The sequence below is a fragment of the Carassius gibelio genome, chromosome B2 (genome assembly GCF_023724105.1).
Source record: "Carassius gibelio isolate Cgi1373 ecotype wild population from Czech Republic chromosome B2, carGib1.2-hapl.c, whole genome shotgun sequence".
In the NCBI taxonomy this organism is placed as follows: Eukaryota; Metazoa; Chordata; class Actinopteri; order Cypriniformes; family Cyprinidae; genus Carassius; species Carassius gibelio.
Window position 1 is genome coordinate 21,491,759 of NC_068397.1, and position 24,209 is coordinate 21,515,967.

The following is a 24,209-nucleotide window of genomic DNA, read 5'->3' on the forward strand; positions in this document are numbered from 1 at the left end:
AATCAAAAGGAAGGCCTAGTCTTACATACAATTACAATTATTTTATATTAGTTATCATTGTGCTTTGAAAACAACATGGGTTAGACTAGATTTATGCTTTCAGATTGAAAATAAATCTTATATAGTACAGTTTGTCGATCTAAAATGGTAATTGGTCATTAACAGCTGTCAATCATATCAGTACGCAAATGTGCTGTCAGAACTTATTATTACATCGCATTTTTTATTTTGGTCTCACATGCGGACCTGTGAACCACTTATGTGCACACATAGTCTACATAAATTGTCTTGTGGGATGCAGTAACCCCTGGTATACTAAATTATTGAGAATCTTTTTTTTTTTTTTACACAGTATTAACACTACATACATTTCTTATTTATCTGCAAAACTTTTACTGACCTACATCCCCGACAAACACTGTCTGTTCATCAAGCACAAAACCTGGCAGACATGAACTCTGCTGCGCTTCTCCATTCAAGCATTCAAAGTAGAGAGCACGTCTGCTTTCCCATGGTGCTCCTCACTTCTGCATGGTCCTTATAATTCCTCACCTGGTCATGACACTCGGTTACTCCTGAATGGTATATTTTGGTAATGGAGCTGAAGATCAACCATGCAGACAGGACAGTACTATAGAGATATGGTGTTATGGAAGAAGGCGCAAAGTCATTCTGAAAAGTAATAGACTCCACTAGTCAGTTCCAGGAGATTTCAATGCAGCCTTCCAGGAGTGATAAAAAAATGTAGTATTTCCTTTGCAATGCATTAGAAAATTACAGTCTTTTTTCCTCAAAGAACACAGAACTAATTGTATGTATATTTTCAGCTTATGCTTAGAAATTATGCTAAAATAACAAGCATGTAGCCCATTCTTCATTAACCATTATGATGAAATTGTTACAATTGTTTAATTTTATTCCCCATTGCACCGAAAAAAAAAAAAAATCTTTCTCATTATTTTTATCTTGTTTTACAGTAAAATATATAAAGCACTGATGCAGTACATTATCCTAAGAAGCAAAATTGTGTAAGAAAGGGGAAATAATTTTCAGATAATATCTTGAATAAATATGTTTGGTTGGTTGGTTTTATATTTAAAAAAATATACATTATTACTATTATTATTTTTGCTCCTTTGGAAAATTGTTTATTAATGTTTTAAGCATAAATCTAACCAAATGTTGTTAGGTTAATGCTTAAAACAATGTTAGTGGGATAATAAAATGTGCAGTGTGCTGTTGAAATGCAGTACATGGCTTAAAATGGAGATAAAAGTGATACAATTCTGTAATATCTCAGATATCATGCAGTGTGATGCCTGGCTGGTTTTAATCAAGTAAAAACACAGTCTCCTGCTGAGATTTGTACTGATTGGGTCAGTAAAACAAAAAATATATATCTAAAAATGGTGTGCATGCTGGTATTTAATGAGCCTTTATATATATATACGGGAGGAGCACAAGACAGACACAGTGGGCGTGGCGTCAGGCCTCGGAGAGGCTTTTATTAACAGAAATCATAAAATAACAGGGAATAAAAGTGGCCAAAGGGGGAAAGTGTCCAAAATAACAGGGAATGTGGTGTCCTCGTCGTGCTGCGGGGTTTGTGTAGGTCGGGCAGTGTTCATCGAGGAAGGGTCCAGGCAAGGGGCGGAGTCCGGCGGCCGCACGCGCTCCCCTCCTCGGTCCGGGGCGCGAGGGGCGGCGGCTTCTCCTAGCGGCCGCGTCTCTCTCGTTGGCCGTGGCGCTGGTAGGAGATGGACGGCCCGGCATCCTGGCCCGTCGGCCATGTATACGGGTGCGGTTCCCATCCGGATCACGGGTCCGGCAGCTCACGTCTTTGTGGCGCGGGAGTCCCTCAACGAACCCTTCCTGGACCCACGAGGACACCAGTGTGCATGCACGGGGAAGAGACCGGTCTCCTGAGGAGAGGCGCGTTGGGCTTTTAAACAGCGGTGGTAATGAGGCTCCACTTCCTTCAGGTGTGCCCCATCACACGCCGCCAGCCCTGACTCGTCCAGCGCCCCTCCTCTCACACACCCACTCCAGTTGGGAGCCTGGTGAAGGGCGGCGATTTAGGACGGGGTGCCGGTGACAATCAGGGAGGAGGCAGCTGACTCGTCACATTCCCCCTCCCAAGCGACATCCCCGTCCCCAGGGCGCCACCCACACGGGAGTGCTACCATCCTCAACCAGACTCCAAACGGTCGGAGTGGGCGGGGATTCCTCTCCGGGCGGTCCTCCCTCTCGCAGCGCACCGGAACAGGGACAGAGAAACCGGGTTTTAGTGACAGCCTCAACCAACCACAGGGTAAAATGACAATAACGGAAGTCACTTACCCCTTTTGTGGCTGGGAGGCTGTCCCCAGTTTCCCTCCGTCCCAGTCTGGGTTCTCACGAACATTTGCAAGCGAGAGGGAGTGACGTCACCAGACGTTTCCCAACTGCGCTGTCTAGGCTCCGCCTTGCCCGCATTCTCCACCAGTGTCACGGGAGGAGCACAAGACAGACACAGTGGGCGTGGCGTCAGGCCTCGGAGAGGCTTTTATTAACAGAAATCATAAAATAACAGGGAATAAAAGTGGCCAAAGGGGGAAAGTGTCCAAAATAACAGGGAATCTGGTGTCCTCGTCGTGCTGCGGGGTTTGTGTAAGTCGGGCAGTGTTCATCGAGGAAGGGTCCAGGCAAGGGGCGGAGTCCAGCGGCCGCACGCGCTCCCCTCCTCGGTCCGGGGCGCGAGGGGCGGCGGCTTCTCCTAGCGGCCGCGTCTCTCTCGTTGGCCGCGGCGCTGGTAGGGGATGGACGGCCCGGCATCCTGGCCCGTCGGCCATGTATACGGGTGCGGTTCCCATCCGGATCGCGGGTCCGGCAGCTCACATCTTGGTGGCGCGGGAGTCCCTCAACGCACCCTTCCTGGACCCACGAGGACACCAGTGTGCATGCACGGGGAAGAGACCGGTCTCCTGAAGAGAGGCGCGTTGGGCTTTTAAACAGCGGTGGTAATGAGGCTCCACTTCCTTCAGGTGTGCCCCATCACACGCCGTCAGCCCTGACCCGTCCAGCGCCCTTCCTCTTACACACCCACTCCAGTCGGGAGCCTGGTGAAGGGCAGCGATTTAGGACGGGGTGCCGGTGACAATCAGGGAGGAGGCAGCTGACTCGTTACAATATATATATATATATATATATATATATATATATATATATATATATATATGATATTAAACTTATCTCATTACAACCATGGCTGTCTTTAAAGATGCTCTTTGGCCACATCTGGTAATTCAGATCACTTCCCCTCACTGTTACAGTTCATCACCTTTCTGCTTCCTAGGTTCAGTCTGTGGCATTAAATCCTGAGGTGAGTTTCAGGGCTTAGCTACAGTTCAGAATTACGGCACATCCTTGTAGATACTCACAAAATAGATGGAGTTCTATTATCAAGAGACACCTATGCTATCAAAAAGTGATTGTGTCTTTAGCCGGACAGGATATTTCTCCACTGCACAGTCAGAAAATTTGATTATCTTCAATAAACAGACTGTTTATCTGCAGTCTTTTGCTCCTTATCTTCACAACATATAAGAGTCAGAGAAAGTGAGATGGACCACCAAACAGGAGCACTGCTTTTATATTAAATCATAGGCTCTTATCAGTGAGAACCATATAGTATGTTAAGGGACTGGAACACAGGGATGAGATGGTATGGATGTTAGAACATGTTTTTTTTTTTTTTTTCATTTTTCCATGCAGGCTTGGACAACATTCAGAAGATTGCAGCCCAAGGTCGTTATGAGCTCCGCATTGACATGAAAGATGGCCAGGAGTCTGTATATGCCAACTATGACAGGTTTTCCATTGGAGATTCCAAGAGCCTCTACAAACTGCGGATAGGAGAGTATAATGGCACCGCAGGTGCGACTGGACCACATTTGAGCATTCATTTTGCACACACTGAAAGGAAATAACTTGTTTTTGATCAATTCAATCATTTAAAACACCTCAGAGATGATCTGGAGTGGTTTGGGATGTTTTAGCCTATTAATTATGTTCTCTTTTTACTTCAGGTGACTCTCTAAGCTACCACCAGAGCAGACCTTTCTCTACCAAGGACAAGGACAATGATATCGCTGTCACCAACTGTGCACTCTCCTACAAAGGAGCCTGGTGGTACAAAAACTGTCATCGGGCCAACCTTAACGGCAAATACGGAGAGTCCAGACATAGTCAGGTAAGCCACATAGTCTTAAACACTGGACTGAAATGTCTTGTTCAGCCACATTAATTGATTTTCTGCAAATCGTGGCAAGTGAAATCCAGTTGTTTTGATTTGCAAAATCAAGTGAGGGCAAAAGTTTCCCATGCACATTTAACAAGAAATTCAAGATTCGCTATCGTTTGACCAACACAAAGCTGCTTGGTTTGAGCTGTGGTTCAAAGATCACTAGACTCTTGATGGCATGTGACCTTTATTTGCACCTGAAATTTAGCTAATGTGGTTTTAACAACTTAATACAAGGGTTGTTTCCACCGCCTATACAGTATACGGAATTACAAGAAGCAAAACCTGCCTGCACATAAAAAATCTCATAGGAACTAATTACGCTGATTACGATCTTAATTCAGCGAATTGATCTTACACCTACAGGGCCTTTGTGCTTTATGACTCATTGTTTGTGGTTGGGTTTGCAACGGCAGGCGTTAAAGAGACAGGAAACATGCAGAAACAATTTTGAAGTTAACTGAAAGCAAATAAAGCTCAATATGTGAGAGTCACAGGCCATTGGTAAAAATAATCTAGAGCCGTCTTTGCTCAATTGCACTGTGTCATGTCCTGTTGTCTCACTGTCTGCTTTCATTTCAGCATTCTCACAAGCTTTAGGGGGTTGGTGGAGCTTATTATAACCGATAAGGTCATATTTCCGATTGGTATGAGTGGTATTTTATCAAAGCAGCAGAGGTTAACACTCTGAAAACTAATAAAGGTTCTTACAAGAAAAATATTCTTTTGAGAGGTGTTCTTTGTGAAGTAATTCAGTGGCAATAACATTGAATTGCTGAGCAGTGTTGTACATAAATATTACACACATGATTTCATGCATTTTGATAGATACTGAAATGTACATCACTAACATACTGACAGCATCTGAAAATCTCTGTCTTATCTACAAATTCAAGAGATCTTTAAAGAGGTCATGACATGGATTGTTTTGTTTGATAGTTAATAGTTGTATCTCAGGCCAAACATCGTCCAGTCCTAACAAACCATACATCAATGGAAAGCTTATTTATCAGCTTTCAGGTGATTTATATTAAAAAAAGACCCTTATTTATGACTGGTTTTGTGGTCCAGGGTAACATATGACAATGTATCTGTGCTAGAACCACATTTCATGTATGAATACCTACTGTACGAATGTTAATGAGGTCATAGATAAATAACTGTTTGTGTATTGACATTATGTATTTGACTTCGACAGGGTATAAACTGGTATCACTGGAAAGGCCATGAGTTTTCCATCCCTTTTGTGGAGATGAAGATGAGACCTTTCAACTACCGCAGCATCAGTGGCAAGCGGAGGAGGTCCACCCATTAATCTACCGTCCTACTAGCTGTTTCTATTTTTAAATAGGGCAAGGAGGACAGAAGGAGTGATGTAACTTATTTAAATCTTCGAATGACAAAATCCCTTTGACGAATGTCTGATGTAAATTGTAAACCTTGAGGTTCGACGACTTTCTATTATGTGTAATGCTATTTGTTGAGCTCCGGGAGATTGAAGACTAGGTAGGGTTTGGTATTTTTAGCACGTTTACAGTATGAAGCCTGGGGAAAGAACCTCATTATTAAGTGAAGAAAAGATCCTTTCTCCCTTTGAGATAAAAGATTTTAGAAGAACACGAATGCCCGTTAAAATGAGATGCTTCTATTTTTATAAATGATGAGAAATACCTTTAAAAAAAAAGTAAGTGAATGATTTTTGGTCAGTTTCGAATCATGTTCATGTGACCCATTACAGTGTTATATTTTGCATTTACTGCCCACTGAAGCCAACGATATTTGTTTTATTTTATTTGGATTTTTTTATCTCATATTTTAAACTTAAACAGTAACAGCTGGCCATTGTAATATTAAAGTGTTGCAGTCGATGATGTTGAAAATGCTGGGTTTTCTGGAAAAGATGATACAAAACACAAAATGTTGTTATTATTATTATTGAAACCTCAGAAACCAAAGAATTATTCAGTATCTGAGGTTAAAACAGATTTAAATGAAAAAAGAAAGAATGATCTCATGCTTTTCAGTCATATAATTTCCCCCATATTTGATTTTAATTTTAATTAAAAATTCAGCAATTTCGTGCAAGGCTGATAAGTAATAATTTTACATAATCCCACATCAGAGTTTATTAAATTTTTTGTTAAGGTTAACTGTCCTGAGAGCACTGATATGTACATGTGAAACACTCAGATGGAGAATTTTTGCATAGTTATGTTTCACACTCCATGCTTTGAGTGTTTTGTTCCTGTAGACTTGAAAGATTAATGGTGTCCTTCTGTGTCTTGGTAAATCCTCTAGATTAATAGCAATTCATAGGTGAGTGCAGGAGAATTGCAGTCTGTGTTTTGCACTGCAGTAGTACATGCAGACTGAAGACCATCTGAAGGGTCCTGTTCATAGATCTTCTGTTCCTTTCATGCATAGACAGAAACCTGCTGACAAGCAGTCAAACTGGAGCTTTCAAGACCTGACATACACACAATAGGTCACAAAAGTAATGCAACTCCTAGTGCAACTTAGAACATAGCCTTTCTTCGTTTACCTTTTTGTACATGACAAGAATATAGTATTTAATTCTGTAGTTTAACAGGACCTCAGTGTGTTTTGTACAGTGATTGAAAGGTTTGTGAAGTAGTACGACCATGTCATGTTCTTCTAAACCTTCCTCATACAATGTAACTTTTACCTCAGCAAGATCATTTCAATTTTCCTTCTTTAATTTGTCTGTATGCTCTACTCATTTCTGTAAGGCTGTAGACAAATATTCTTCATTTCTCTGTAGTTCTGCTTCTCACAACACCTGTTTCACATAGTCACAAATCTCCTAATGAGCCTCTTCTGAGAGACGGCACTATGATTTCATCAAAGAGTTTTTATGCTTTTCCTTTGCTTTTATTTTTTCTTTCCTTTTAGAGGGGTGAGATTAGAGAGCATAGCAGCAGCTGGGATGGGAACTAGAAACCAAGTAAATTCTTAATCAGCTCAAGCTAATTGCATTTAACATTGAAAAATACTTACATGTTGCTTGCACCAGAAGGCATCATTTTCTCCAGTTACTGTTCTGTTGAGAACATGGGTGGAAATATGTGTTCCTTCTTCTGTTTTCTAACTGTTTCCGTCAGAAAACTAATTGTTTGTGTGTTCACTGTGAAGCAGCCCTTCTGTAGTAATTTCTGAAAGAGGAATAGAGACTTTAGTGTTGTGTTGACTGATTGAGACAGCTTCTCGACAGAGAGAGAAAGCAGATTTTCCTTCATTATTCATTGACTCGGCATATGGTGGGGGCACTTCAAGTCTCTTTCATTCCGCCAAACCACTTATGGTTCAACATTCACCATGGGAACACACTTAAAAACATTTTACGCAGAACGCTTGGAACTCTAACTCTGTATTATGAAGGCAACTAGGTCATTTTACCACTCTCATATACGTTTATTTAATTTCATTATGATATTGTAAAAATCCCTACATTTTGTACCTAAGAGGATGTTGTAGAGCAGTAAAAATGTTTGACTGCTTGTCCTTTACCTCTATGGCTCTTGGAAAATGTGTTTAGCATGAACACTAATGAAGCAGGTAATGTGTGCAAAAGAACGGTCTTTAAGACATTTGTCCTTAACTCGCTAACCACATTGTCAGATAACCTTGGATATTATTGTAACAGATCAAATTAGCTCTAGTTTAACTTATAATGTGCTGTATAGTTCCTTTTTTAATACATTTTCTACACATTAATAAAATATTCAAACAATCTGAGTTTGACTGTGAATTTATTTATTTCACCATTGCAGGCTGTGTAGCTAAATACAAACCTATAAATGATTAGCAGTTTTGTTAACACTCAACAATAAAAATTTTATTGACAGAATGCGGTTCATCCACAGTTGGATGTTTAACTGTAAACCGTTGTGTGCATTTCCCTTACGAAAGGAAAATATATTTACCAATATATTTCTTAAAATATATTGTGATATATTGTAATATATTATTTTCCCTTTCTATTTTCTAATATTTTATATATTTGAATACATTTAATAATATATTGACGATACATATATTATATAATATATTGCAAAATATACAAATGATTGCCGCTTTCGATATATTGCAATATATTTGAAAAAATAAATATATTTAAGAATATATGCCTAATATATTACATGATATTTTCCAATATACTGCAATATATTTTTGTTTCATAAGGCTTCTGGTGTGGATATTTCAGTTTTTTTTTTCTTTTTGCAAGTCACATTGATATAACGTTACCAGTTGGTATGTTTATAAGTGAGTCATTAACTTTGCTCAGACAATTCATTGAAAACACTGATTCATCATGAACAAGTGCCACTCGCAGACCCAGATCCCTTTATGCAAAAATACACAAAGTAACAGTATTACTTCTAAAATGTAAGTTACTCAATATTAACTTCGTGTTTATTGAATTGTAGTGAATATCATTAAACAAAGCTTTGCGAAGGAGCTCAGATGTTAACTACCAAATCGCAGATTCATTACCTGAAGTTCATCAACATGGCTTATGTTGTAGTGCTGAACATTTGCCTTTATATGGAAATTACATTTTTTTTTAAAAGTAGGTTAAATTCTTTTGAACCAGTCGTTTTATTTTTTTTATTTATTATTTTTTGGAGTCTTGCAAAAAACCTTTTAGCAAAAACTAATCTCATGACATCCACTTTTTTAGCTGCAAACAGTGCCTAAAGATGCCCAGGTAAATAATGTTGAAACCGTTTTATCACTGTATTGTGCAACATTTTACGTTTTTAAACCATAGTGATTAAGGCAGCATAATTTGGGAAATAATAAAAAGGCTAATAAAAAAAGAATTATGTAAGAGCAGGTGCAGCTATTTGTGCAACATGAATGTGTAAGACCTCTGGTGTCATTTGCTTCCAGTTATTTCACCAGTGCAAAAACATTTCATTATGATGCGTATTTATTATCATATTATTTTAACTAGTTATTCTATTAGTTATTTACCTAGAGTGGCTAATGAATCAGAAGTCTTGCACATTCAAAGAAAACAGCTTAATTCTGCATTGAAAAATAAGGTGAAAACTGCTTGTGAAATGTGTGAAATTTGTCTTCTTTTTTTTACAAACTTTGCTATTGAACTGTTTTATGTAAATAACACCATGGAGCTGTTGATCTAAATATGCAAGACTACTAAATAAAACGTTTAGGGATGTATGCACTTCTGTAGGAAATGTTCAGTTGAGTACAAAAAGGAAATGGAGTCAGTGGTGGTTGCTTGGTGACAAAATTTTAAATGCCGTTTATTTATGCTACGCTCCCATTTGTGCCTCAACCATTTCACAGCCGTAGACGCACTCTTGCTAGGTGTTAATTTATAATCTAAAAATAAAACATGAGTCCTCTTTGTACGTGATTCCATTCACCATTACAGCTGTAATAACCTCTTTTATCTACTTGAGGCGGGTGGACAGCAGTCTTGAACTGACTCGCTAGGCTTGTATTAAAGTAACATTAATGCTTGCCTTTTCAATGCTTTCTAGGTATTTACAGAGCACACTTATAGTAGCCTGATAATGCACTCTATGGCCTAATGACCAACAGAAAGGGCTCTTGAAATGGTTGAACCCCCTGGCCTCAGAACCTCTGTGCTCTATTATCAGAGCTGTAGGTCCCTGCATGCACCGTGCCCAGGGTGAGTCTGATGTAAGTAGGCAGATACACCACCCCCCAAATCTTCACAAGTCACTGAACGCTGCAAACTAATCACTTCTGACACTAGAATAAGAGGCTGGGCGGCCGCCTGCAGGAGGACTCACTAATGGCAACACACATACGGGGGTTAAATCAGAAACCAAGTTCAAATCTCTGGAACAGCTTCAACAGAAGCAGTGGAGGTACGTTCGGTGTCACATGCAGATGTTGTGGAGGAACGCCAGCAATCAATGTACATCTGAAGGTAAGCAACATGCATGTAATTACATGTGATTTCTATACAGGAGAATGAATAGTTTGCTAAAAGAAGTGATGTGTCTGATCTTGACAGGTCTGTGGAACTGAGAAATAAAACGGATGAGATTATATGCTTTTTCAGTATGCTATCATTTACACTTCTTTAATTAGCCTGTAAAGAATAAAATTATATTATGTTGGTTAATCAGTCAGGCAAAGCATTGAAGCTTGTTTTTAGTATTATAATACTACCTGTCTTTAAAGATTTATTTCAGAATAAGATAATTTTCATCCATATTTACTTCAGGGCAGCAACGAGTGGTAAACTGACTGAAAAATATGAGCGTTCTTCATCTGTGTGAGATGAATTAGTCATTGTTTTGATTGTCTGCTTGTAGAAAAGTGTCATACTGGAAGCGCATGTTGTCATTCAAACCGAAAGACAATGCGTTTATATTGCACCTCATTTTGTGACATGCATGACAATTGTTGAAAATATATCACTTGGATTTCTAGGGCACTTCAGCTTGATGTATGAAATATAGCTTTCCAGAAAATAAGCTTTTAGTACAAAAGTAGCCTTTTCTGAGTTCCTCAGCTGGAATTTATGCTCTCAGGCAACATCAGCCTACTTGCATTGAGCATGCCCAAGCTTTTGTCCTTTTGTCAAGATGTCTCAACATATGGTGCAAAAAACACAGAAGTGCCCTTTAGGGCTGGAAACCCAATAATAAGATCAGGCCTGAGGCCTTTTATGGGAGGCATTATTTTGCAACTGTTTTGTCTTTTCACCTCAATACGGTCTAGGCTGAACCCAATCCTTGTGGTACTTCAGTTCAAATGAATCGTTCTATTTCAGGCTTTCTGGTGTCAGCTGAGAAAGATTCAATACTTTAAAAGAACTGTAACTTTTAAGAGAACTTAAAAAATTATACTGTCCTTCAAATGACTGTCTTAAAAACCCTTAAAATATTTCTTCCTTAAAAAAAAAAAATGAAAAAGAAAAAGAAAATGAAGTGAGGTTGCTCTTTTTTTTCAAGGTATCTAAAGCAGAAGTAAACATTTGCATATTCAGCCATGACCTCTGTAATCATCTCTTTCTTTCTAAAGCTACAAAACTTGCTTGCTTATGTATTTTGAATAATTTAGGTTGATATTCTAAACAATGTCAACAATACTAATATACGGTCATATGTTTAGACTACCTAACAACACGATGTACTTGTGTTAACAAGACTGCTGTCATAATCTAAATAAAAATCTGACATGCATTAGATAATGTTAGAGGGATGCACTCAAAAATGAAAATTCTGTCATCATTTCCTCACCCTTGATTCATAACAAAACTTGCTGAACACAAAAGAAGATATCTTGAAGAATTCTGATAACCAAAGGGTTTTAGTTCCCTTGTGGGACTTCTATTACATTCTATTACATCTATTACATATAATAGGCCTATACAACTTTAGTGCTCACTCGGTGTCTCAAAAAAGGAGATTAATGTTATTAAAACTATTGACATATTAGTCAGAATTAAGTGGTTATTTAGAAAATTGTATTATTTCTGTTAGTTTGTTTATCTTATGATGTAGTTGTTCAGTCGTCTTGCTTGGAGCACAAATTCTGTTGAATTAAAGTATAAAATAAAGCAAAAAGCACACTTCCTGCGATTTCAATTGGAAATCAGCTCAACAGGAAATGAAGCAAAACCCCCAGGGACTGACATTAATATTTAGTTAATCTTAAAAAAAGTATGAGAACAAGTTGTCCATGAAGTAGTATAGTTTATTAGCCTAAATATATAGGTTGTTCATGTAAAATTATGGTGAGGTGCAGTCTGTATTTTGACTGTATTGTCATTTTAGTCATGGCTTTATTTAATTGCATTTTTTTAAATCTGTTTTAGAATCAAATTTATAAAACCACATATCTGTACATTAGTTTTCACCTCTACAGCATACTGATCTTTATCTTAGTGTGAAAGTGGGAGGGATAGGAGGGGTTGTAAAAAGAGGAAGCTCAATTTCAAGGTTCAATGCAAATTCGTGTAACATTGCATCTTTTCTAAATTGGGTAGTTCCCTGTTTTAAGAAATGTGTCCCTCCAGAAGTCTAGTGATAAAATATACAGATTTTACACACAAACTTCACCCTGATTCTTGGTTTGAAATGAAACGATATACAAAAAAAAAAAAAAAAAGGAAATGGAAAAAGTTCAAATTACTCCGTGAGTTACACAATTCTTTAGTCCCAGCAGTGTAGCGAGTTAGGAGGGAGCAGGGCCATTTATGGCAGAGCACAGAGCATTTGCTGGTCCCTCCTCTTGTTTTCACAGAGCTGTTCTGATACATTTCATTAGAATGACTCATGAGCTACAGTTGTGACTGGTTAGGAACGGCCTGGGCTATATTTGGATTCAGAGGCAGCCTGCTTTATTTTTCATAAGGGGGACTACACATAAATCCAACACCCTAATGTTGCCAAAGCACACTCTGTGCCTTTGGGATGTGCAGTTTGCTGCTTCTGAAGGATCCAATCAGACGACAGAACGTCATACAGAAAGATGATGGAAGAGGCTGGTGGAGAGAGATTTTTGAGTTCTGCCTTCTTGGATTAGCAGTCATGCCTCAGCATAGATCTATAAAGTTGGGTGTGAATAACCACAGTAATTTCAAGTCTGTGGACATCAAAATTGATGATTCCAGGTTTGCATCAACAAGGATACAGCAAACCAAATCTGGTAGAAGGTTTCACAGATTTTACATTCACACAGTGCTTCTCTTGCTTCTGTTAAAGTTTAACAAAGCAGCCAGGACAGTCAAAATTGTAAAAGTAGTGATGCAAATGAGCATCAGCTGGGTTGGAAACCTTCCTGTTTCACTTGGTTGAGTAAGAGAAGTTCAAGTATTGAACAGGCCCAAAATAAATACTCATGTCTGCATTTCTTAGTTGTTCCATGATTAATAGATTAAAGCAAACTCCATGTATATACAGTAAATGTGTGTGTATGTACATACAGGTGCATCTCAATAAATTAGAATGTTGTGGAAAAGTTTGTTTATTTCAGTAATTAAACTCAAATTGTGAAACTTGTGTATTGAATAAATCCATTGCACACAGACTGAAGTAGTTTAAGTCTTTGGTTCTTTTAATTGTGATGACTTTGGCTCAACAAATTAGAATATGGGGACATGCCAATCAGCTAATCAACTCAAAACACCTGCAAAGTTTTCCTGAGCCTTCAAAATGGTGTCTCAGTTTGGTTCACTAGGCTACACAAACATGGGACTGATCATGGGCTGATCTGACAATCATTGACACCCTCCACGAGGAGGGTAAGCCACAAACATTAATTGCCAAAGAAGCTGGCTGTTCGCAGAGTGATGTATCCAAGCATGTTAACACAAAGTTGAGTTGAAGGAAAAAGTGTAGAAGAAAAAGATGCATATTGCATAACCAACGGAAAAAAACCCGCAGCCTTTTGAGGATTGTCAAGCAATATTCATTAAAAAATGTGCAAATTTTGTATTTCATTTGGAAACCAAGGTCCTAGAGTCTGGAGGAAGGGTGGAGAAGCTCACAGTCCAAGTTGCTTGAAGTCCAGTGTTAAGTTTCCACAGTCTGTGATGATTTAGAGTGCAATGTCATCTGCTGGTGTTGGTCCATTGTGTTTTTTGAAAACCAAAGTCACTGCACCCGTTAAGCAAGAAATTTTGGAGTACTTCATGGTTCCTTGTGCTGACCAGTCTTTTGAAGATGCTGATTTCATTTTCCAGCAGGATTTGGCACCTGCCCACACTGCCAAAAGAACCAAAAGTTGGTTAAATGACCATGGTGTTGGTGTGCTTGACTGCCCAGTAAACTCACCAGACCTGAACCCCAGAGAGAATCTATGGGGTATTGTCAAGAGGAAGATGAGAAACAAGAGACCAAACAATGCAGATGAGCTGAAGGTCACGGTCAAAGAAACCTGGGCTTCCATACCACCTCAGCAGTGACACAAACTGATTTTAATTATTTTTTTTATTTTATTTTTTTAATGTGAGCCAAAATCATCACAATTAAAAGAACCAGAGACTTAAACTGCTTCAGTCTGTGTGCATTGCATTTATTTAATACACAAGTTTCACAATTTGAGTTGAATTACTGAAATAAATGAACTTTTTCTCAACATTCTTGATATGCCACACCTGTGAGGTGGATGGATTATCTCGGCTCACTAACACAGATTTATACAGATTTGTGAAGAATATTTGAGAGAAATAGGCCATACATAGAAAAAGTTTTAGATCTTTGAGGTCAGCTCATGAAAATTGAGGGTAAAACATAAAATATGTATAAACTGTAAAGTCAAAAAAGTGTAATAATTTTTTTTCAGATGTTTGCCTAAATTTCATTCGCCAAAAAAAAAAAAAAAAAAAACACAGTTTCAACCAAAAATATTAATACAATAATAATACATTTTCCGAATTACCATATTAGAATAATTTTTAAAGGATCATGTGACACTGAAAACTGAATTAATGGCTGCTAAAAATTCAGCTTTGTAACACTGTTATTGTAATTATAATAATATGAGACACAATATAATAATATATTCTGAGATGGGAATTGTAAAAATACTTTTACTCTTTTTAATAATAATAATAACAATAATAATAATAATAATACTATTACTATTTTTACTATGTTTAATATCAAATAAATACAGCCTTGGTGAACATAATACACTTAAAAATAAATAAATAAAAATAGTACTTACCAAAAACTTTTGAATGGTAGTGTAATATTCACTATATCAACTTTTTTTATAGTAGGAATAGGAATATTATGAGTAAGAAAGAAATAAAGGGACATGGGGCTAATCTGAGAGAAAATTTGATGTTTCTGAACATTTTGTTAAATCAAGGATAATTCTGTTTTTTGAATCTCTTTATATCGAATGCCTTGTTTTGGAACAGTGGCATATTCAGTAAGTGTGTGCAAACCCTGTTCAGTGTTTATTTCCTAAATGTTGCAACCCATAAATCAAAAATACTAGAAGAATGCACTAATACTTTTGCCGTCATTCAGTGTGAAAAATGTACTGCACCTCAGTCTAAATGCATAAAAGTCTGTTAAAAATACAAGAAACGATTCAAGACTATTCTCTCACTCGACTTAATGCTAGTGAAACCTCTAGTTTGAACTTTCAAAATGATTTCATTACATGCTAAAAACTGTCTGTGGGCACTATGTAAACACAGTGACACATTTTCCCCTCCCTACGTTCTGTGACATCACAGGGAAGTTGAGTTTATAAAGCAACCACAAGAATGCAGTGTGTCAGGCAAAAGAGTTGCGAGCAGACAGAGGGTTCTTTCTTGTACTGTACGACCCAGGAAGACTGAGAAACAGTGACTCGACTCCTCCTCTCACACACAGGCTCCAGGTACAGCAGTGGATATGTGCTGTACGTGCCGTCCATTCTGAGCTGCAGATGTGTTGCTGAAATGAGGGTTATGTGATGCCCGCAGAGACGTCTGGTCTGACCCCTCATCAGAGCCGGTAAGGTTTAATGCTTATGGGCTGAGAAATGATGGATTGCTGCCCTGATGAGCATCTGTTTGTCACATGTGGCATAGCTGAGAACAGCAAACTCAATTCAGGCCATATGCCCCTTTAACTTCTGAGCTCCTCCTGCGTCGTAACTGACATTCTGTGTAATGGAGAGGCTTGTGGACATGCTGTGAAATATGTTTTTTCTCATTTTGATTTATACCACATGTGCATCTGCGATATGACTTGCTCAACTGCTGTCTGTCCGATTTCCCTTAAATAACAGTGGACCTTTTTTCCAGATTAGTCTTTGAGAAAGATGTTTATACTGAGGCCTGGGATTGTGCACTTTGCTTTCAAGTCTGAAAAATATTGCTGTTTGACATCACCAAAGTAGGAAGGCAGGAGATACAAATCATTCATGAATATAAACTGGGCGCCGTAAACGAAGGGCAGGTGGAGGTTTAAACAGGTCCTCTGGTTTTGTAAATATTTCCATAACAGGTCTAGAATCATGCAAGTGTTTGAATATAAGGCAGACTCTTTAGCTTTTGTTTGATAAAGAGCTTTCAGCTGAGGAAACGAAGCAATTGCACTGCTTTCTGTTCGCCCTCTTTCTCTCAGACACATTTTGGACCCTGAGGGCCTGTGCTGTATTTAGACAGTGTCCTCTCTTTTGACAGGTTAATCACGTCTCTGTATTTGTCTTTTCCAAATGTGTTAAATTTGCTTGTGAGCCTCGGAAAAAAATACTTGTCTACCTGGTTTAATCTAATCTAATCTCATCACAAAACTTGGGGGAACTTGACTTGCACAACAGCATGTCTTTGCACGTAACTGATGTTGTCAGTGAAATTCGGAGCTCCATCCTGGCTTTGTGTGAAGCTGAGAGAGTCTTCCTGTTTAACATTCCTCTGCCGATCTGAGAATTACTTAAAGTGATTGTTCTTCTTCAGAAGAGTCATGCTGAGGAGGTGAAGGATAAGAGTAAGAACGTAGAGCTGAACGCTCTTGAAGTTTTAAGCAAGTCTATGGCTGGAACTTCAAAACGGGAAAAATGATACGATGCCTTTTAATGCTAAGCTTCTTGGAGAGTCTTCAAATTGTCTGCTTTTGAGAAGAGAGTTGCCTTTTCTTGCATAGGTGTTTATCACACCTAAAAAAATTGTGCTGCACTTACTGATTTCCTGTTGTGAAACTGTCTGCAGGAAGCAGGGCAAACACATTGCCTGCATGAAACCGTGCACAGCCAAAACAAAATGCTGAGGCTTCAGAAAGTTTATGCAACACAACATTTGGGAAACAGAGGATTTTTTTGTTTAGTAGGTGGGGAAATCTGATAATATGTAATCCCATAAGCTTTTACCATTCAAGTGCAAAGAAAACATCCAAAATACATTATGAAGTATTTATCTTTTCACACGTTATCTGTTTCAATCTGCATTCAATATGATACAGATTTCTCTAATTTAGTTTTTTGTAGGTTTTTTTTTTTTTTGGGGATGTGTGAAGTATATGACGAAAAGAAACAAAAGATAAACAAATCAATTCAGGGTAAAAAGGCATCCGTGAGTAAGCAAAATTCATGAATCCACACCAGGATTAGTCCTACAGTTTGGTGGATTTTGAGCAGAATTGTTTATTCATTTATTTATATTTTTAGCTCGAGGGAGGAAACTTATTTTAGAAAAACACTGGTCAAGCTCAGCCTAGTAGAACCTGATAATCATAACCAATTATTTCACATTAGGTCTAGTAAATTTGTCCACCCTGTTATATGTTTTTTTCAGTGCAAACATGGTGGATGTTTATGATAATGACTAGCTATGAAAAAACAACATGCTAGGAGATAATTTATAAAATAATTGTATAAAAGGTATTCAATCTTTTTATATATCCTGTATATACGGACACAACAGGGTGGACTTTTTTTTAGGCTATAGAGTAAGTCTTCTGAAAAATTACAAAAAGAAAAATGTTTGAGTAATGAAAAAAAAGTTTGCCTAATACTTTGTTCATTCCTTCCAGAGAAGTGATGTCACTTCTAAGAAGCCATGTAATGTAGGGGAAATTAATAAGATTTTAAGTGGCAAGTATTAGTAACAGGGTGGTGGGGGGGTGAATATCAAATACAAAAAATATATATGTTTTCTTTATTTCACAGTAAAGTTGCCAAGTACTTCATTAACTATAGCTACTAATCATTATGAATTTGTGTTGATGTGGTGTATATATGTATAAAAAATCATGTCGCATGAAAGTTAATTCATATTTTACATAAAATATATATTGTTTAATAGAGACATAAAATCAACCATGTGAATCACCTACAATGGGTTCTAAATCCTGGGAAGAGTAGCAACTTAAACTAAGTTCACATGTGACAGTTAATCTCCAGTTAACCAGTACAATAGTTTTTGTAATATTTTGTAACATCAGTAATATTATGTTTGCTGCGGTATTTGTTCTGTCAGTTATCTGTCATTTGGTGGTTTTCCAGAGCATGTCTTTTTGTCACCGTCATTGTGGTATATTAATCGACGTCAGAGTGTTTCTAGTTGAGAATATATAAATTAGTTCCTCTTCCTTTAAAATAATGCATCATCTCTCATTGTTTTGATAATATAATAGTCAATTTGACTGGATTTTGTTGAAACAGTAAAAGAAAACATTACAGCATAACTGAAAGTGATCCAAAGTTTTAACTATCCAGAGTTTTTTTTTACCATCTATAGTATGGAGCTCAAATAAGTTTTTTTTTTTTTTTTTTTTTTTTTTTTAAAGTAAACATGTTGATGTTTACTTACATGGTGCAAATTTGACATTTAAAAAAGGTAAACAACTAAATAGCACAACAAAATATATACCATGACCCACATTCTTAGGCCTGGTTTGACTCATGTAGCTGCACTCATGACTCTGGCCTGCAACATTGATGAGAGTCAGGATACATGAGACACATGGAGTCACTTGAGCATCCACAGCTGACTTAACTTCTGCACTGTCTCTTTCTCGTTTTATTGATATTTCTTTATTCTCTCACTCTCCATCTTTCTCTCTCTCTCTCTCTCTCTCTCCAGAAATGCCCTCATTCCATCACATCTGTGAGAGTCAAGGCAGAAGAGACTAAAATAGAGTTGGAGTCTCAAGAGGGACCGATGCTAAGAGGAATCCACCAAGTATAAACACGACCCACGATCTCTCCAATTCTCACAGCCACAAGATATGAATCGTGAAAAGTCAAACAGAAACATCTCATATGCAAAGCTTTGTTCTTAGACCCCAAAGGCAAGGCGTTTTAGGAGATAAACTGTATAGTTTGGGATGAAAGCAAAAACTGTGTGCATCAAGGATTTTGAAATTGTCCATCCACCGTTTATTTCAATTGGCTTGTGTCATATTTCCTCAGGATCGGGCTTGCTATGACATAAGAACATTTAACAGGCCTAAACAGAACAGTTAGCAGGTGTTCGATCTGGATCAAGTGGACAAGTTCTTGTTCTTTAGATAGAAATCCCATACTAATTACTGGTTTAATCGGATCTACAGTGGCTTTACATCTCAGATCACATTGGATTTGATCTCTTGTAGGAATTTCGAAGGGATTGTGAAGAACTCTCACTGAACCATGAAGGAGGAAATCCTACAGTTTTTCAATGATATATGGAACCTCGCTTCATCCAAGCACAACCAGAGCGTCTACAACACGGTGTGCTTGGTAGTGCTTCTGACTCTACCGCTGGTTGTCCTCTTCACATCTCTGCTGGTGTGCTGTCATTGTTGCTGCTGTCGTAATGCCGACGGATGCCGGTGTTGTTGTCGTAAAGGGGAGACCTCAGTCACAAACAAAACTGAAAAGAAGAACAAGAAAAACAGCAGCCAGAATAACGAAGACTTGTGGATCTCCGTCAAAACAGATCCTATGAGTAATGAAAGACTTGCACTGACTATGGTGTGAACAATCTTATGTTTATTTATCTTCATGGTACATGTTAAGGTACAAAATTGTTCCAGCAGTGTTTACTTAAATGTGCCTGAATGTAAAAAATTTCAAAGAGAATTTAGAAAGAATTTTTGTATAAAAGTAAAGTTTAAGAGTGAATTAATAGGTATGAAGATGCTGTATGGTGTGTGTGATCCTGAAAGGCTTTCCAATGACTGATGTTAGGAGAAAAGAAATGCATATCTTTAAACAGCAAAAAGTATTCTGTCTAAACGGCCACTCAGGCATCATTTACCCTGCAGGTCTTGATGCCCGGTATACAGTTTGTTGACTATTTCCAATTTTTTGATGACCCATATCTGATGTCTGTATTTATACATTTGGCAAAACAGCTCAAGGTGGATGTACTGACTTGGAAAAACTTAGCTGGAAAAGGGAGTACAGATGGCATGCTTTGCAATGGAGGCAGATGAAATGATAATAGAAGTGTTTGAAAACTGTAGGACTTTCCATTATTCCATTATTTTTAAATTGCATACGACTCACATTGACAGGAATATGTTCACTTACATGGCAGACACAAATGAACATATCCGATCTATAACAGATTTATTTCACAAATGAATGAGGCCTGAAACTGATCTGAGAATTTCAGAAGCTGTGTGTTTTTTCCATGTTTACATGTTTGTGGGTCATATCTGATCTGTGCTACATTGGAGGAAAAATCTGAATCGGGTCACTTGAATTGCATGGTCGTGTAATGCAGCCTAACAAACAAGTGTAGCAGCAGAGGAACTTTTCCTTGTTAGTAGTACTCCGCTTATCTGAATGTGTGCAACAACTGTAGTGAGTGAGGGTATCTTTGATTTATTCATTCAACTGATTTGTTCAAATACAAAGATCCATTCAGGAACTAAACTCGTTAGCATTTATATGAGTCATTGAATCATTTACATAACCAATCCATTCTAAATTTATTCTGGAAGAAAACATAACACTGTTAAGAAATTAAGAAAGACACCAGTTGATTATGTTTTGGCTATGTTTGGAATTTGTTAGTTGGCGGAGTGAAAATACAATACGGTTTTCTTAAATGTAAGTTACTCAACATGAAATTATTTTTTTTTAACTGCGGTATAAAATAAATATCACACGCAACCATGTTGTTGGTTCTGAATATCAGCACCATTGTGATTACCTGCAATATTCAGAAGAGCATCGCTTGTTTAACATTTCTAAAAGGATCAAATGTCAGAAATATGTCAGATTTCCAAAGAGCTTACCACAATTTCAAATGCTTCTAAAAGCTGCACTTAGATCAAATCTTGAATAAAAACATTTTCCAAAGATGCTGTAATATACTGATGTCAAAAACTAGTGATGCACTTAGTGGGTCGCAACCACTTGTCCTATACCTGAAAGATGCAATGCATTTAAAATGATTTGCTTTAAATGGCTTCAGAAATTGATAGTTTCCTCTCAAAACAATTTTTCTATAAATATAGCCTGCCTTTCTTTCTGTGATGATTCGCCTGAGATAACCATTATTTAAATTTGTTTGTGAGGTTGGGGGGAGGGGAGTGGCGGGGGGTTTGGGGTTAAACAACACCATGACACTGGTCTCATAATTTCCTTCATTCACAATTCAATGAAAAAAAAAAATATTCATATTTTCATATTTATATTTTGAAATATGAGTTCAAAACTCAAGACTGCTAGAGACACCATTATCATCACAGTTGTGTGTTATTGAGCTTGCTGATAAACAAACTTTGATCTTCTTGCACTTTTCAGATTCTGGGATGTTTGCATTGCCATAATTAGATGTTTATGTGGTACTTCAACACATTCTGATTAGGCATGTCAGAAAATCATGCATTAACATTCATCATGCTCTTTTTTTCACTTAACTGCTGTGTTTCACTAGCATGCATTTTGGGTGAAGCAACCACTGAAGTATTCATTATGTAATCAGTGAGGTTGGATCATACTTGTCCATCAGTGATTTTGGTCTCTGGTACAGCTGTCAAGTTCTGTTTCCTGCACTCTCATTCAACATATGTGATAGCAAAGCTTTGATCAGCCCAGTTCTGCATGAAAATGAGTGTCAGTTTGTATGAATATGCTGAAGCAGAATCCTCTTACTCTGTTGTGATGCAGGTTGATGCATGCCGTTTTTTTTTTTTTTTTCAGCCTTGTTTTTTTTTTTTTTTTTTAATTGCAAAATTAAATAAAATTATTTTTTATATGTATTGTGGACTGTGTTTTGCACTTTTAGACCTGTCAAAGTCAACATCATGTTATTTAAATGTAATAAGTTAAAATAATTTAGGTTTAATTGAGTCTCACATACACACATATACACACAAACACACACATACAGATATATACGTACGTAGATAATTTAATTGTGTGTGTATAATGCAATTAAAATACGTATTACCTTTAAAGAGGTCATATTATGCAATTACATTTTTTCCACATTTTATGTATTCGGCCAATCACAACACACTGGATTGCTGGCCAGTCAGAGCACACCTGGCTTTTCAGACCGATGAGCTTTGTAAAAATCGTCGCATTTTAGAAGCTGGGGCATAGAGGAGAAACAATAATGTACAGTATGTTGAAAATAATGTGTTTTTTTTTTTTTTTTTTTTTTTTTATCTTAAACCGCATAAACACATTTTATTACACCAAATACACCAAATAATGTTCTTTTTAGCAGCATCATATGACCCCTTTAAAGCCATAGCAGAATAGTTGTGCGTCTCCGAGGTGAATCCGTGTTTTGAATGAATCACGTGAATCAATGATTTTAAGGCCCATTCATAAAGAGAGCCATTTACTGAATTCCTAAATGAGTCCACCGTTTGAACGAATCGAATGAAGACATTCACCGCCATCCGCTGGCAAATTATTATTATTTTTTATTCATTTCATAAACAATAATAATAATAATAATAATAAATGGTTAATACAACCAATAAATGTTAATTATGTCATTGTTTACTCACCATTATGTCATTTCAAACCTTTCTTTTGTAGAAACATAGAATAAGCTATTTTGAAGACTAAACTGTTTTGGTTACCAGTAACTTTCATTGTATAAACAAATAATATATGAAAAAAAATATATGATATACTTTTGATAGAAGTTGATTAATTATATATTTTTTAAAAAAGTATAGACTGATAAACCTAATATATATACACTAATAATTACTGTCAGACTTTCAAAATCCATATGAGTCCCTCCCCAACAACAACAACAACACACACAGACACACACACAGGGGTGTTTTTGTGAAAAGTGGGGAAATTCCATAGGCATAGGTAATGGTTTTTATACTGTACAAACTGTATATTCTATAGCACTACACCAACCCTACACCTAACCCTAACCCTCACAGGAAACTTCTCAAATAAACTCATTCTGTATCATTTATAAGCATTTTGAAAAATGGGGAAATATGTCCTCTTCAGTCACGCTCTCCTTGTAATACCTGTGTCATACCCATGTCATTAAAAGTTGTGTCCTGATACTGTATGTCACAAAAACATGCCCACACACACACACACGCACACACACACACACACACACACACACATTTATATATATATATATATATATATATATATTCAGATGGTTCATTCAAATTTAATCAGTAAACCTAGAATATAGTACAAGCAAGGTGTGATACTTCGTCTTCATGTACAGTATATATGGACAAAAAGCACTTAGTGAACATTTTTCAGCCACGGACACACCCGATTGCTGCAACTTTCCATCACATAACAGTCGTGAGCGTCAGGAGGCAGGGCAGAGGGCTGTAAAGGAAATTCTGCCCTGGTTACACACACCCACAGTCCAGACCCCTCCACCCAAACAGACCTTGTTTTGTCTCATGCTCCAGCTCACACTAATGCAGGAGGAGAAGGCGGGGAGAGGAAATATAACAAACCCCATTCAAAGCAGTGATTCAGCCATGGACTGATGAGAGAAAAATCTAGCACGCTAAGCTGCAGGCTGAACACACGGCACTTTTGTTGAGCGGCGCAAAAGGGGTCCGGGACTCTTTATGGGATATTTCAGTACCAGAATCCATCGGGGTTCTGAACAAAACATGCTTGTAGCAAGAAAATAAATAACTCAAAATAAAAACAACATTTCTTTATCCTACTATTTGCCCAGTAGATGTGCCAGTTTGGCAGATGTCTGAAGTCCTGAAGATGAGCCAATACAGTCCAGCTCCTGCTGAGGCTGATATGTCTCCTTCTGATGTCAGTTCCTCTATAAGAACAGTCATTTTCCTGGCATGATCTGAACTTAAATTTCCAAATACTCTGAGAAGTGCTGTGAAGATTTTCAAGCAACCGGCCCACTGCAGTGACAATGACGTCGAAATGCTGCAATTTTCCTAATTTCCCATCATTTTTGGCTCTAGACCCAGTCAAATCTGATCCGCAAATGTGTGAGTGAAATCTTCCAACCGCTTTCTTATGT

At 37.5% G+C, this 24,209-nt stretch overlaps 2 protein-coding genes across 4 annotated transcripts in view; both read left to right on the top strand.

Moving 5' to 3' along the window:
- LOC127951229 (tenascin-R-like) overlaps positions 1 to 8,038 on the top strand; it is a 139,209-nt gene extending 131,171 nt beyond the window's left edge. For both annotated transcript variants that reach the window (XM_052549033.1, XM_052549034.1), the window contains 3 exons: positions 3,754 to 3,915; positions 4,068 to 4,231; positions 5,481 to 8,038. In XM_052549033.1, coding sequence (XP_052404993.1) covers positions 3,754 to 3,915; positions 4,068 to 4,231; positions 5,481 to 5,597 — 443 coding nt within the window. In that variant the 3' untranslated portion in view covers positions 5,598 to 8,038. The remainder of the gene's footprint in view (positions 1 to 3,753; positions 3,916 to 4,067; positions 4,232 to 5,480) is intronic.
- Positions 8,039 to 10,079: 2,041 nt separating this feature from the next.
- On the top strand, positions 10,080 to 21,897 carry LOC127951230 (uncharacterized protein KIAA0040). 2 transcript variants are annotated; one of them, XM_052549036.1, is made up of 3 exons: positions 10,080 to 10,232; positions 15,649 to 15,771; positions 18,843 to 21,897. In XM_052549036.1, the coding sequence occupies exon 3, from the start codon at positions 19,391 to 19,393 to the stop codon at positions 19,718 to 19,720; it is 330 nt and encodes a 109-aa protein (XP_052404996.1). In that variant the 5' UTR covers positions 10,080 to 10,232; positions 15,649 to 15,771; positions 18,843 to 19,390; the 3' UTR covers positions 19,721 to 21,897. The 2 variants fall into 2 exon arrangements, with proteins under 2 accessions (XP_052404996.1, XP_052404995.1); XM_052549035.1 differs by lacking the exon at positions 10,080 to 10,232 and having other exon boundaries at positions 15,536 to 15,771.
- Positions 21,898 to 24,209: the final 2,312 nt, after the last annotated feature.